The sequence below is a fragment of the Taudactylus pleione genome, unplaced genomic scaffold, assembly GCF_031769625.1.
Source record: "Taudactylus pleione unplaced genomic scaffold, aTauple2 ptg000156l, whole genome shotgun sequence".
Taxonomy (NCBI): Eukaryota; Metazoa; Chordata; class Amphibia; order Anura; family Myobatrachidae; genus Taudactylus; species Taudactylus pleione.
Genome location: NW_028284558.1, coordinates 3,128,819 through 3,141,231, shown reverse-complemented (window position 1 = coordinate 3,141,231; position 12,413 = coordinate 3,128,819). Strand labels below are relative to the sequence as shown.

Below are 12,413 nucleotides of genomic sequence, written 5' to 3'. Positions count from 1 at the left end.
TGGCAGACAGGAAGCCAATCAGCGTTATGGTGCCCATTTGCATGTAGCACGAACCCGGGAGATCCGTGCTACATGCATCTGTGTGATTGGCACAAAGCAATGACAGGTCCGTGAGCCCCGTCTGTGCTGCTGTGGTAACAAAAAAAAAACCTGTGCAAAAAAAGAAAAAAATGGCGTGCACCCCCCCAAAAAAGAGCAACCAGCCCCGGGCATTAGTAACCCAGTGCTGGGTGTGCTTAAATACAGGGGACAAACGACGTAGGCGTCCCCTGTACTTAAGCACAACCAGCACCGGGCTAGTCAGAACCAGCGCTGGTTGCCAAAATACGTGGGACAAACGACGTAGTGGTCCCCCGTATTCTGCGCAACCAGCTCTGGGCTCTGATCCGGTCCTGGTTCTGGAAATACAGGGGAAAAAAATTAGTAGGGTTCCCCTGTATGTTCCAGAACCAGCACTGGACTTTTTCTAGCGGGGGGCTGATGCCACAGCCAGGGGAGCCCTTTCACCGGGCCCCCCAGCCGCAGCATCAGCCCTGACTGCGGATCCCTGAAGAGCTGGGGACCCCCCCAATAAAGGGGTCACCCTCTCCAGGGCACCCCAGGCCCAGGCTGATAGCCCGGGGCTATCCCCGCCACCCCTGGTGGCGGGTTGATTGTGTGGTGTGGTGTAAATAAAGAATATCAAACATTGTCTTTACAAGTAGAACTGCAAGTCCCAGCTAGCCTGCCCCGCATGCTGGTACTTGGAGAACCACAAATACCAGCATGCAGGGCATTAAGGGCCCACTAGTACCTGTAGTTCACCTGTAAAAAAAAAGGTTTAAAAAAAACACAGGACACACACACCGTGACAGTTTAAGTTTATTAAACATACACACACACACATACTCACCTATGTAACCTGTAGCATCGGTCCACTTGTCCGGTAAAGTATCCATAGGGGACCTGTGAAAAAAAACACACTCACCATCTCCTATGCGAGGTTCTGTCCTCTTCGTTCCAAAGTAGGCATCCCCGGACTTGGCAAAAAAAAAAACGAAAACGCGATCCACGAACTTAGTACCGTTCTATAGAACGGTACTTCCCGAATGAGAGCTTAGCGGCGGGGTATCACCATGGAAACCCCGCTGCTAAGCGTTCATTGGCTGAGAGAGGTCATCTCCCGTCTCTCAGCCAATGAACGGCTCCCTCCATTGTAGTCAATGGTGGGAGCCGCAGGGTAAACTTTAATAACCTTGTGGCTCCCACCATTGACTACAATGGAGGGAGCCGTTCATTGGCTGAGAGACGGGAGATGACCTCTCTCAGCCAATGAACGCTTAGCAGCGGGGTTTCCATGGTGATATCCCGCCGCTAAGCTCTCATTCGGGAAGTACCCTTCTATAGAACGGTACTAAGTTCGTGGATCGCGTTTTCGTTTTTTTTTTTTTGCCAAGCCCGGGGATGCATACTTTGGAACGAAGAGGACAGAACCTCGCATAGGAGATGGTGAGTATGTTTTTTTTCACAGGTCCCCTATGGATACTTTACCAGACAAGTGGACCGATGCTACAGGTTACATAGGCGAGTATGTGTAAATGTGTGTGTGTGTGTGTGTATGTATGTTTAATAAACTTACTGTCACGGTGTGTGTCTCCTGTGTTTTTTTTAAACATTTTTTTACAGGTGAACTACAGGTACTAGTGGGCCCTTAATGCCCTGCATGCTGGTACTTGTGGTTCTCCAAGTACCAGCATGCGGGGCAGGCTTGCTGGGACTTGCAGTTCTACTTGTAAAGACAATGTTTGATATTCTTTATTTACACCACACCACACAATCAACCCGCCACCCACCGCCACCAGGGGTGGCGGGGATAGCCCCAGGTTATCAGCCTGGGGTGCCCTGGAGAGGGTGACCCCTTTATTGGGGGGGTCCCCAGCTCTCCAGGGATCCCCGGCCTGGGCTGACTAGCGGTCAGGGCTGATGCTGCGGCTGGGGGGCCCGGTGAAAGGGCTCCCCTGGCTGTGGCATCAGCCCCCCGCTAGAAAAAGTCCAGTGCTGGTTCTGGAACAAACAGGGGAACCCTACTAATTTTTTTCCCCTGTATTTCCAGAACCAGGACCGGATCAGAGCCCAGAGCTGGTTGCGCAGAATACGGGGGACCCCTACGTCGTTTGTCCCCTGTATTTGAGCACACCCAGCACTGGGTCACTAATGCCCGGGGCTGGTTGCTCTTTTTGGGGGGGGGGGGGGGGGGGGGGGGGGGCCACGCCATTTTTTTCTTTTTTTACACAGGTTTTTTTTTTTTTTTTTACACCACAGCAGCACAGACGGGTCTCACGGACCCGTCAGTGCTCTGTGTCAATGACACAGATGCAAGTAGCACGGATCTCCTGGTCCGTGCGTGCATCTGTGTCATTGAAATACACAGCAGCACAGACGGGTCTCACTGACCCATCTGTGCTCTGTGTCACTGTCAGTCACACAGATGCATGTAGCACGGATCTCACGAGTCCGTGCTACATGCAAATGACCACCATAATGCTGATTGGCTGAGAGCCGTGACAGACGGCTCTGTCAGCCAATCAGCACTTTGCCCATTAAAGGCAAAGGCATTTTTTTTTTAAAATGGCCGCTCGAGGCAAAACCTCGAGATCCGACAGCAGATCTCGAGGTTTTGCCTCGGGAGAGGGATCCGGGGCAGACAAGGAGATCTGAGCTTGGGCTCGGATCGCCCCGGATCCCCGAAGTTCGGGTGGGTTCGGTTCTCAGGGAACCGAAGCCGCTCATCCCTAGTTTTAAGGTTATGATTGATGGGTGGCCGTGTGTGTGTGTATATCTATCAATCTACCTCATCGAGTCTGTCTGGGATTACATAAAGAGACAGAAGGATTTGATCAAGCCCACATCCACAGAAGATCTGTGGTCAGTTCTCCAAGATATTTGAAAATCTCCCTGTTGGGTTCCTTTAAAAACTGTGTGCAAGTGTACCTAGAAGAGTTGACGCTGTTTCGAAGGCAAAAAATAAACCATTAGCACTTCTATTTTTGCACAGTACTGTATGAGATATAGAATTATATTATAATAAATATATATATATATATATATATATATATATATAAAAATATATATATATAAATATATATATATATATACACACACACACACACACACACACACACACACACACATACATACATACACATATACACACACACACACACACAGAGATGATGTACAGAGAAGCCTACCGAAATAATCTTAAAATCTGAGGTGTGGGGAGCACAATGCATAAATGAACAATTTCAGTATGTTTATTTTACTCTTGCCAACGTATGGTGATATTAAGCACAGAGTTTTTCTTTGCATAGCTTAGTGAGCACACCTACTCATAAATAACAGCCTTGCTTACCTATATCCACCATTGTACCCTCGTATATATTACTTACAGGTGTCCGTTTGTCTAGTTACAAGTTAAGATTTTTTTCCCCACAATACTTGCAGCTTATAATTAGCCATGAAATTTAATTTATTTTTTTAACAGTAAAAAAAAAACAACTTACGGTTCCAGACTGCGGCATGGCGAATACATCAATAACTCTGACTGTGTAGTCATCCACAAACTCTCCCAGCATCAGACCCATGACTTCCATAGGGACTCCAGCCCGGCCATGCTTTAGCATCTGAGACAAAAGAAGAACCATCAACACAAAGTAAGGGTCTCTCTCCAATATAAGCATGCAGGTCTCTGGGCTTTGGCTCATTGATCATTTCTTTTACATGTATCATCATTTCAAACAAGCATACACATGAAAGTGGTGCATTTGCACACACACACATATGGAGAATATCTATATATCCTTCAATTTGAAAGATAATCAAGAAACATGTTCTATATAATTAAAACTGCAATTAAGTATCTGCATAAATCACTGTAGTACAAATATAGACGGTATGCGAGTGTGCGTTTGTGATGGTGGATGCACTGGTGTCTCTGCAGCCAATTGTCAGAAAACGGACCATCCTGTAATCATGCAGAGGTGACTCAATCTACCATCATAATATCATAACTCTTCCCACACAGGATATGCCTGACACCTCCCCTATCGGGGGGTACTTGAAGGTGGTTTGGAAACGACCAATTACGGGCAGTGTTAGGACCATAATGGGAACGTCCCAGACTACGCTCACATTAAACTTCGACATTGACAACTCCTTTACCAAGAAAATATAAATACTCACAGACAACAGCCAGGATACATACCTTCAGCAAAGCTAATGAAGAAATATACACCTGCTCAGCGGTGTCCACTGCAGGAGCATCGGTGGGGGGCCCCTAAAAACCAACACAGTTTATTAGTATCTAATTTGTGCCCTCCCTTGTGTTCTCAATTTACACAAAATGGATTTAGACGAATGAACCTTCTACGTTATTGCTTTATCATTGTAGAAAGAGACTGGGACATTAAGGAGGCCTGTATCACCGGTACATTCTTATTCTGTACTTTTTGTGACAGGGTGAATGCGATTGTTATTCTGTGATGTGATTTCCAAATAAGTTATCACCCCGATGGAGATAAAAGGAATGCAGACAGATGCACAGAAACTGCTGTAAATGAAAAAGTTTAAGCAAAAGTACAAAAATAGGTACACTTCTAAAGACTGGTGCACCAGGAAATGGTGCTATAACCCAAATCACAGTATCCTTCTCCTGTATAGCGGTTTTAAGAAATATGCCAAAATTTGCAAAATGTAGCAGCCAGACCTAAATATATTTTCGCTCTGTATCATATCATAATTAATATCATATCATAATTAATATATATCTATATCTCTCTATCTATAGCCATGGCCAAAAGTTTTGAGAATGACACAAGTACTGGTTTTCACAAAGTTTGCGGCTTCAGTGTTTTTAGACCAGATGTTACTAAGGTATACTGAAGTAAAATTACAAGCATTTCATAAGTGTCAAAGGCTTTTATTGACAATTGCATTGTTTATGCAAAGCGTCCATATTTGCAGTGTTGACCCTTCTCTTTCAAGACCTCTGCAATTCACCCTGGCATGTGGTCAATCAAATTCTGGCCCACATACTGACTGATGGCCGCTCATTCTTGCCTAATCAATGCTTGGAGTTTGTCACAATTTGTGGGTTTTTGTTTGTCCACCCACCTCTTGAGGATTGACCACAAATTCTCAATGGGATTAAGGTCTGGGGAGTTTCCTGGCCATGGACCTCTGCAATTTCAATGTTTTGTTCCCGGAGCCACTTAGTCATCACTTTGGCCTTATGGCAAGTTGCTCCATCATGCTGGAAAAGGCATTGTTCGTCACCAAACTATTCTTGGATGGTTGGGAGAAGTTGCTCTTGGAGGATGCTTTGGTACCATTCTTTATTCATGGCTGTGTTCTTAGGCAAAATTGTGAGTGACCCACTCACTTGGCTGAGAAGCAACCCCACACATGAATGGTCTGAAGATGCTTTACTGTTGGCATGACAGGACTGACAGTAGCGCTCACTTTTCCTTCTCCGGACAAGTGTTTTTCCAAATGCCCCAAACAATCTGAAAGGGGATTCATCAAAGAAAATTACTTTACCCCAGTCCTCAGCAGTCCAATCCCTGTACCTTTTGCAGAATATCAATCTGTCCCTGATGTTTATCCTGGAGAGAAGTGGCTTCTTTGCTGCCCTTCTTGACACAAGGCCATCCTCCATAAGTCTTCATCCTGTGTCATGCCAACAGGAAAGCATCCTGAGACCTTTCATGTGTGGAGTTGCTTCTCAGCCAAGTGAGTAGGATCACTCACAATTTTGCCTAAGAACACAGCCATGAATGAAGAATGGTACCAAAACATCCTCCAAGAGAAACTTTTCCCAACTATCCAAGAACAGTTTGATGATGAGCAATGCCTTTTCCAGCATGATGGAGCACCTTGCCTTAAGGTCTAAAAACACTGAAGCAGTAAACTTTGTGAAAACCAATACTTGTGCCATTCTCAAAACTTTTGGCTATATTATATATATATATATATATATATATATATATATACACATACATACATACACAATTATATATATATATATATATATATATATTTTTTTTTTCCCAAAAAGGTACTGGCACTCAGAGGTTTTGAAGCAGAAAAAATAAAAAAGTGTATTTAGCTTTTTTTTGTTTCAAAACCTCTGAGTGCCAGTTTCCTTTGGATGCGCCTCTTATTTGTTCACTGGGCACCGGAGGACTATATGACAACCTTTTGAGTGCGGGCAGGCGGTGGGCATGTGAATATATATATATTTTTTTAAATATATATATATATATATATATATATATATATAAATACATATATAAATAAAACACACACAGTGGGGCAAAAAAGTATTTGGACAGCCACCGATTGTGCAAGTTGTTGCACTTTAAATGAGAGGTCTGTAAAAAACAATTTGTATATTCTTGCGGAAAATAAATATTTGGACACCTACCAACCAGCAAGAATTCTGGCTTTCACAGACCTGATACTTCTTCTTTAGGAAGCTCATCTATCCTCCACTCGTTACCTGTATTAATGGCACCTGTTTGAACTGGTTAACTGTATAAAAGACACCTATCCACACCCTCAAACAGTCACACTGCAACCTCTCCACCATGGCCAAGACCAGAGAGCTGTCTAAGGACACCAGGGACAAAATTGTAGACCTGCACAAGGCTGGGGTGAGCTACTCGACAATAGGCAAGCAACTTGGTGAGAAGAGATCAAATGTTGGCGCAATTATTAAAAAAATGGAAGAAATACAAGATCACTGACAATCTCCCTCGACCAGGGGCTCCATGCTAGATCTCACCTCGGTGGGGTATCAATGATCTTGAGAACGGTGAGGGATCAGCCCAGAACTACACGGGGAGACCTGGTCAATGACCCCAAGAGAGCTGGGACCACAGTCACAAAAGGTTACAATTAGTAACACACTACATCGTCATGGATTCAAATCCTGCAGCGCCCGAAAGGTCCCCCTGCTTAAGCCAGCACATGTCCAGGCCCGTCTAAAGTTTGCCCGTCACTATCTGGATGATCCAGAGGAGGATTGGGAGCATGTCATGTGGTCAGATGAGACCAAAATAGAACTTTTTGGTATAAACTCCACACGCCGTGTTTGGAGGGAGAAGAATGATGAGTGGCATCCCAAAAACACCATACCCACTGTGAAGCATGAGGGTGAAAATATCATGCTTTGGGGATGCTTTTCTGCAAAGGGGACAGGACGACTGATCCGTACGGAGAGGATGAATGGGGACATGAGGATGAATGGGGACATGTATCGTGACATTTGGGGAAAAACCTCCTTCCCTCAGTAAGAGCATTGAAGATGCAACATGGCTGTGTCTTCCAGCTTGACAATAACCCCAAACACACCGCCCGGGCAACTAAGGAGTGGCTCCATAAGAAGCATTTCAAGGTCCTGGATTGGCCTAGCCAGTCTCCAGACCTCAACCCAATAGAAAATCTGTGGAGGTAGTTGAAAGTCCATGTTGCCCGGCGACAGTCCCAAAACATGACATCTAGAGAAGATCTGCATTGAAGAGTGGGCCAAATACCTGCTGCAGTGTGTGCAAACCTGGTCAAGAACTACAGGAAACCTTTGACCTCTGTAATTGCCAACCAAGGTTACTTTACAAAGTATTGTTAAACTTTTTGATTGTCCAAATATTTTTTTCCCAAAAGAATATACAAATAAATTGTTTAAAAATCATACAATGTGATTACCGGAATTTTTTGTTCTGATTTGGTCTCTCACAGTTGAAGTGTACCTATGATGGAAATTACAGACCCCAACAACTTGCACAATCGGTGGCTGTCCAAATACTTTTTTGTGTGCGTGGGTGTATAATTGTGAGATATATATATATATATATATATATATATATATAGATATAGATATATATACATACACATATATACATACACACACACACGAGCTTGTTTAGGAGGACACCTGCATTCCGTAAACATCTGTGGGAATAAAAATATTGGGCACTAGTGCTGTTCTTATCTCTATGCATTTTGGTGGGCATTGGTTAAGCCATTTAACCAGATATAATTCCTAATGAAAGACAAACCAAATTATGATTTTTTTTTTGCATTTTACTTTACATATACAAAATAAGTATTCTCAAGCAAATACTATGGAATTTTCAAATAATCAGCCTCAAAGTTAACTATTATACTCCAAATTATTAAAGTTTATAGAAAAAAAGAAATTTAAAAAATAGTCAACATTCTCTCCAATTAAGCTTTACCTAGATGTTTTAATGGGAATCCAATACTTAATAATATAATTTTGGGTGGACGAAGTCACTCTGCACAAGCAGACAGAACATTGACTATTCTTTGCACTAAGTTTTGCCTATAACAAAAGCGTAGAGAAAGTTTCTATGACTAGATCACTTATTCCATCAGAGAGAGAGACTGTTGCTTTGACATTTTGTGAGCTGATCCAATTACATGAGAATGGCCTAATTTAGTAAGAACTCCTGATGCCACTAGGGCATCTCCCAGCCCATGCCCAAGTGATGAGTGTCTAAAACAACTGTTTAACAGACTAAAAAAAAAAAAAAAAAAAAAAAGTAAATGCCTATAGATAGCTTTAATATAGACAATATATAACAGCTTACAGCTTGGGAGCAAACAGAAGGCAGAGACTTAAAACAGAAAATTAGGAAACAGGTCACATGCTAAAACACCATCCTCAAAAAAAAAAAAAAAAAAAATATTTGTTTCAAAATTTGTACAAAAAAGGAAAAAAAAATTTTTTATGAAAACAGGAACACAAAAAAAAAAAAAAAAAAAAGGTGAAACAAATCTCAATTATTTAATACAGGCATTTTTCAAAAATAAACCATTGCATTAAAAAGAAAAAAAAATCAAACGTTTGGCAATATTTTTTAAGGAGTCATTTTAATATTCTATCCCCTGTAAAAATAAATAAATGAATGAATAAATGAATGAGGAGGAAGGATGAGGAAATTAGAAGTAAATTCTTCCGCTTCCTGATGAAAGGTCAGTTACAAGACACTTAAAAATCGATCTGACCGATTTATCTCTAAAAAAGTATAGCTGCCTTTAACGGTCTAAAACTGTTAGCCAGCGAACTGACCTGCCTGCAGGGCAATAATCACAGCCTTCACTCAGGAGGTAGAAACAATCTGAAACCTGGAGCGTTGTATCCTGAGCTTCCACTAACGCACAGAGTAGGATAATGATGATATCATGATAATGTAATTGGGAACAGTGGAGAAAGTCATTTCAGCTCCCCTATGCCTAGGACCCATTAAAAAAAAAAAAAACCACAACTCTCTTTTCTTTGAAAAATAGAGGTCAAGAGCCAAATTCAGGACTCCTAACAGATGACAAGTGTATTATTTCTTCATTTACCAAAAAATTAAAACACAATTGCACATAAATTAGAAAATAAATAGCCATTACAAATAAAATAGTAACATTAGTAAGCACACTGAAATAGTAGCATACTACATAAAAAGTGTGAGCACCTGGAAAAGGAAGAAATAGCAGAACAAATACAATTAATACGTTAGATTTACTCTGGGAGGATACCAAATTTAAATTATGTCGCCTCTCATGAACCCTCCAGAGTTCAGACTTGCCTTTCCGTGAGGTGTACTACAAATTGCAGAATTCTTTTCGTAAAACCCAACCAGATAATTATTACAGTAAAATAGGTTTAGTGAAAAAGTTTTTTTTTTTTAAACTGATCACATAGTACTCTTAAACATAATCAACCCTATTATATATGTTTTTCTAATTAAATCAACATAAGCCTGAGAGCTATTCACACTACAGTAAAAAAAAATATGAGTTTATATATCTTGTCTGTTTTAAGTATGTCATTAAAAATAAATGTGCTGGTACTTACTTATGCTGGAAGTCAACACACTGACTGTCTTTTCACATGGACAGTACTTGTTGACAAAGTGCTACAAAAGCATTTGAGATGGTTACAGCACAAACCTAATGTGTTATCTGCTCAGGCCTTTTAGCAAAATTATTAACACTATTAGCCGTTCTACTTCACCTTCCTGTTAGTGTGAACTTCTATCACTTACTTAGCCAGGTTTATTAAATACCTGCTGATTAAGCAAGAGTCAAAACGACTGATAAGAAAACTGTAATCATGTACCGAACTGTGTTTGCTGTAAATAAGCTTACAACGGAATGAATATTAACAAGGCCTAAAATATTACACAACTCTTGTATTTTTCTTTTTTTTTTGGTCCATGAAGTGTTGAAGGATGACAACCCTTTTTTGTTTTAATAAACATGCTTAGTGGCCGGTGTTTGTTTAGGCTGCCATTCAGGTTACACTATTTTCAGAAGGCTGAAAGAGGTCTATTTCGAATGGAGGTGGGGGGGGGAAACAAGATAATGATACACGGACAATGTATGGCGACATTAATTTAGCAGAAAAATGCATTTGGCTGGGCATGTAAGTCTATAGTTCTGCAAATGGTAAACTTTAAAAGCAATTCGGTTTATTTTTTACATTTCTCAAACGTCAAAGTATAAATAGGAGGAAAATAGTAGTAATAAAAATATAAGCCTATATAAATCCAGCCACCAAAACTATTTATTTCGAACTTGAATAGCAACCTTTTAATACTTTAATTTTGTGCGCATTAAACAACTAGTGTGAAAAACAAGCTGCATGTAAACTACAGTCCCTGCATCTGCTGCACTGCCTAGCCGAGGCAACCTGTTATAGGAGGTGTTAATTGGCAATAGGAGTACAAGTCAGAAGCATGTTCCCCATTGTCCAAACCCAGCAAGAGTAGGTCATTAATGTGGAAATGAATTCTTTCCTGCTGATTTAACCCATTCTGGGTTTAGCGGTAGCTTTGTAAGCATCATATAACCTAGAAGCTTGAAACAAAGTAACAAAAACTAATTTCTTACATGTATGCGAGATATTTCAAGCACAGACTGTGTACGATGTATGGTCAAGTTGAGGAGTTACATTTTCAAAACTTGGTTTAAAGCAAAAAGAGTATTATAGGAGGTTGAGGAAATGATAAATGGATTACAAGAGAAGGGAAAATTAAAAACAGCTACCCAGTAATTAGCTTTGGTTTTGCATATCATTTTTGACGTATATTTAAAGTCACACTACCACCTAGTAATAGGTATGGCAGGAAAACCACCTCTGCAAGCACCGGGACTGAGGGGGACCAGCAGGAAGTATATAGCAAGATTGGGTGAGTACACACTTTCTTACCCTATCCTTCACAATAGTATTTCTCAAGTTCCTTATACTGTGCCATATAATGTATTTGAGGAGGAGAAAGAAGAGGTTTTGCTACAGACATCATTTATTTTTATAAGAACACCCATCCTACAGCCTTCATTGCGACTTACATCTATAAACTACAAATTATGGATTACATGGAGAGACAGTCTTAACACACTACTGTTGGGGAATTTATAAAAGTCTTTTATCTAAGAACACCCTCCCTACAGATTAAAAAGTCTGGACTATGTATTTTTAGAACATTTATTTAAAACAAAAGTCAATTTAGTAGCCAATTAAGGATATATACATTTATATGAATGCCCCAGAGCGCACCACAAAAATCAGTTTTTTTATATGTTTACTAATACGAGGTTGGGATCCTCTATATGTGGAACTGCTAGGGACATTTAAATTAAGACCCAGAGCGCTGCACTACTACCATTTAAATGGCAGGATAATTGATCACACGCGGCAATCTCTCGATTGTGGGTTAAGATTGGCTATGGGAAATCAACTCTTACTAGGCACTAGTGTAGCTTAATAAAACGGAAATATGTTTTTATTAAAAATTATAGTTTGTAAATTTGAAACTGGGCATTCTGTAGCACTGCTATTAAACGGGCCAAAGCTATAATTCTACATCTAACGGAAGCCCCGGTAATGTGATCAGTGAATGTCCTCTGTGGAAGTGCAGCTACTGTGGCTGTATCAGCACAGCGTTGCAGAATGCTGCACACAGGAGGTATTACCACTGGAATACAGAATATATATATATATATATATATATATATATATATATATATCCGTACACTGCTATATTAGATTTGTTTACTTGTCAATTTAACTGACATTTATCTTTGGGTCGTAACATCTGGATAATTTATCTAGTATGCATACGGGGCTGACATTTTTAACAGATCTACAGCCTGTGCACTAATTACAAGAAAGTAACCTGGCCAAAAAAATCCTATGTAGACATGCTCTCCCCAATATGGACTATAAAACAATATTAATGATTGTGATAAATATAGCCTTATATTTGGGGGGAGGGTCATCATTCATATTTGGAGGCCTGATGTTCCAGGCTTTGCACCACAAAATACTGCAATTATAAGAGGGGTGTATAGACTTT

General features: G+C 40.7%; 1 protein-coding gene across 1 annotated transcript in view; it reads right to left on the bottom strand.

Moving 5' to 3' along the window:
• The window catches only part of PSMD14 (proteasome 26S subunit, non-ATPase 14), a 99,940-nt gene that overhangs the window by 46,436 nt on the left and 41,091 nt on the right, over window positions 1–12,413 (bottom strand). The window contains exons 3-4 of the mRNA XM_088474881.1: window positions 4,244–4,315; window positions 3,543–3,662 (exon numbers count right to left, since the gene is read on the bottom strand). Coding sequence (XP_088331007.1) covers window positions 3,543–3,662; window positions 4,244–4,315 — 192 coding nt within the window. The remainder of the gene's footprint in view (window positions 1–3,542; window positions 3,663–4,243; window positions 4,316–12,413) is intronic.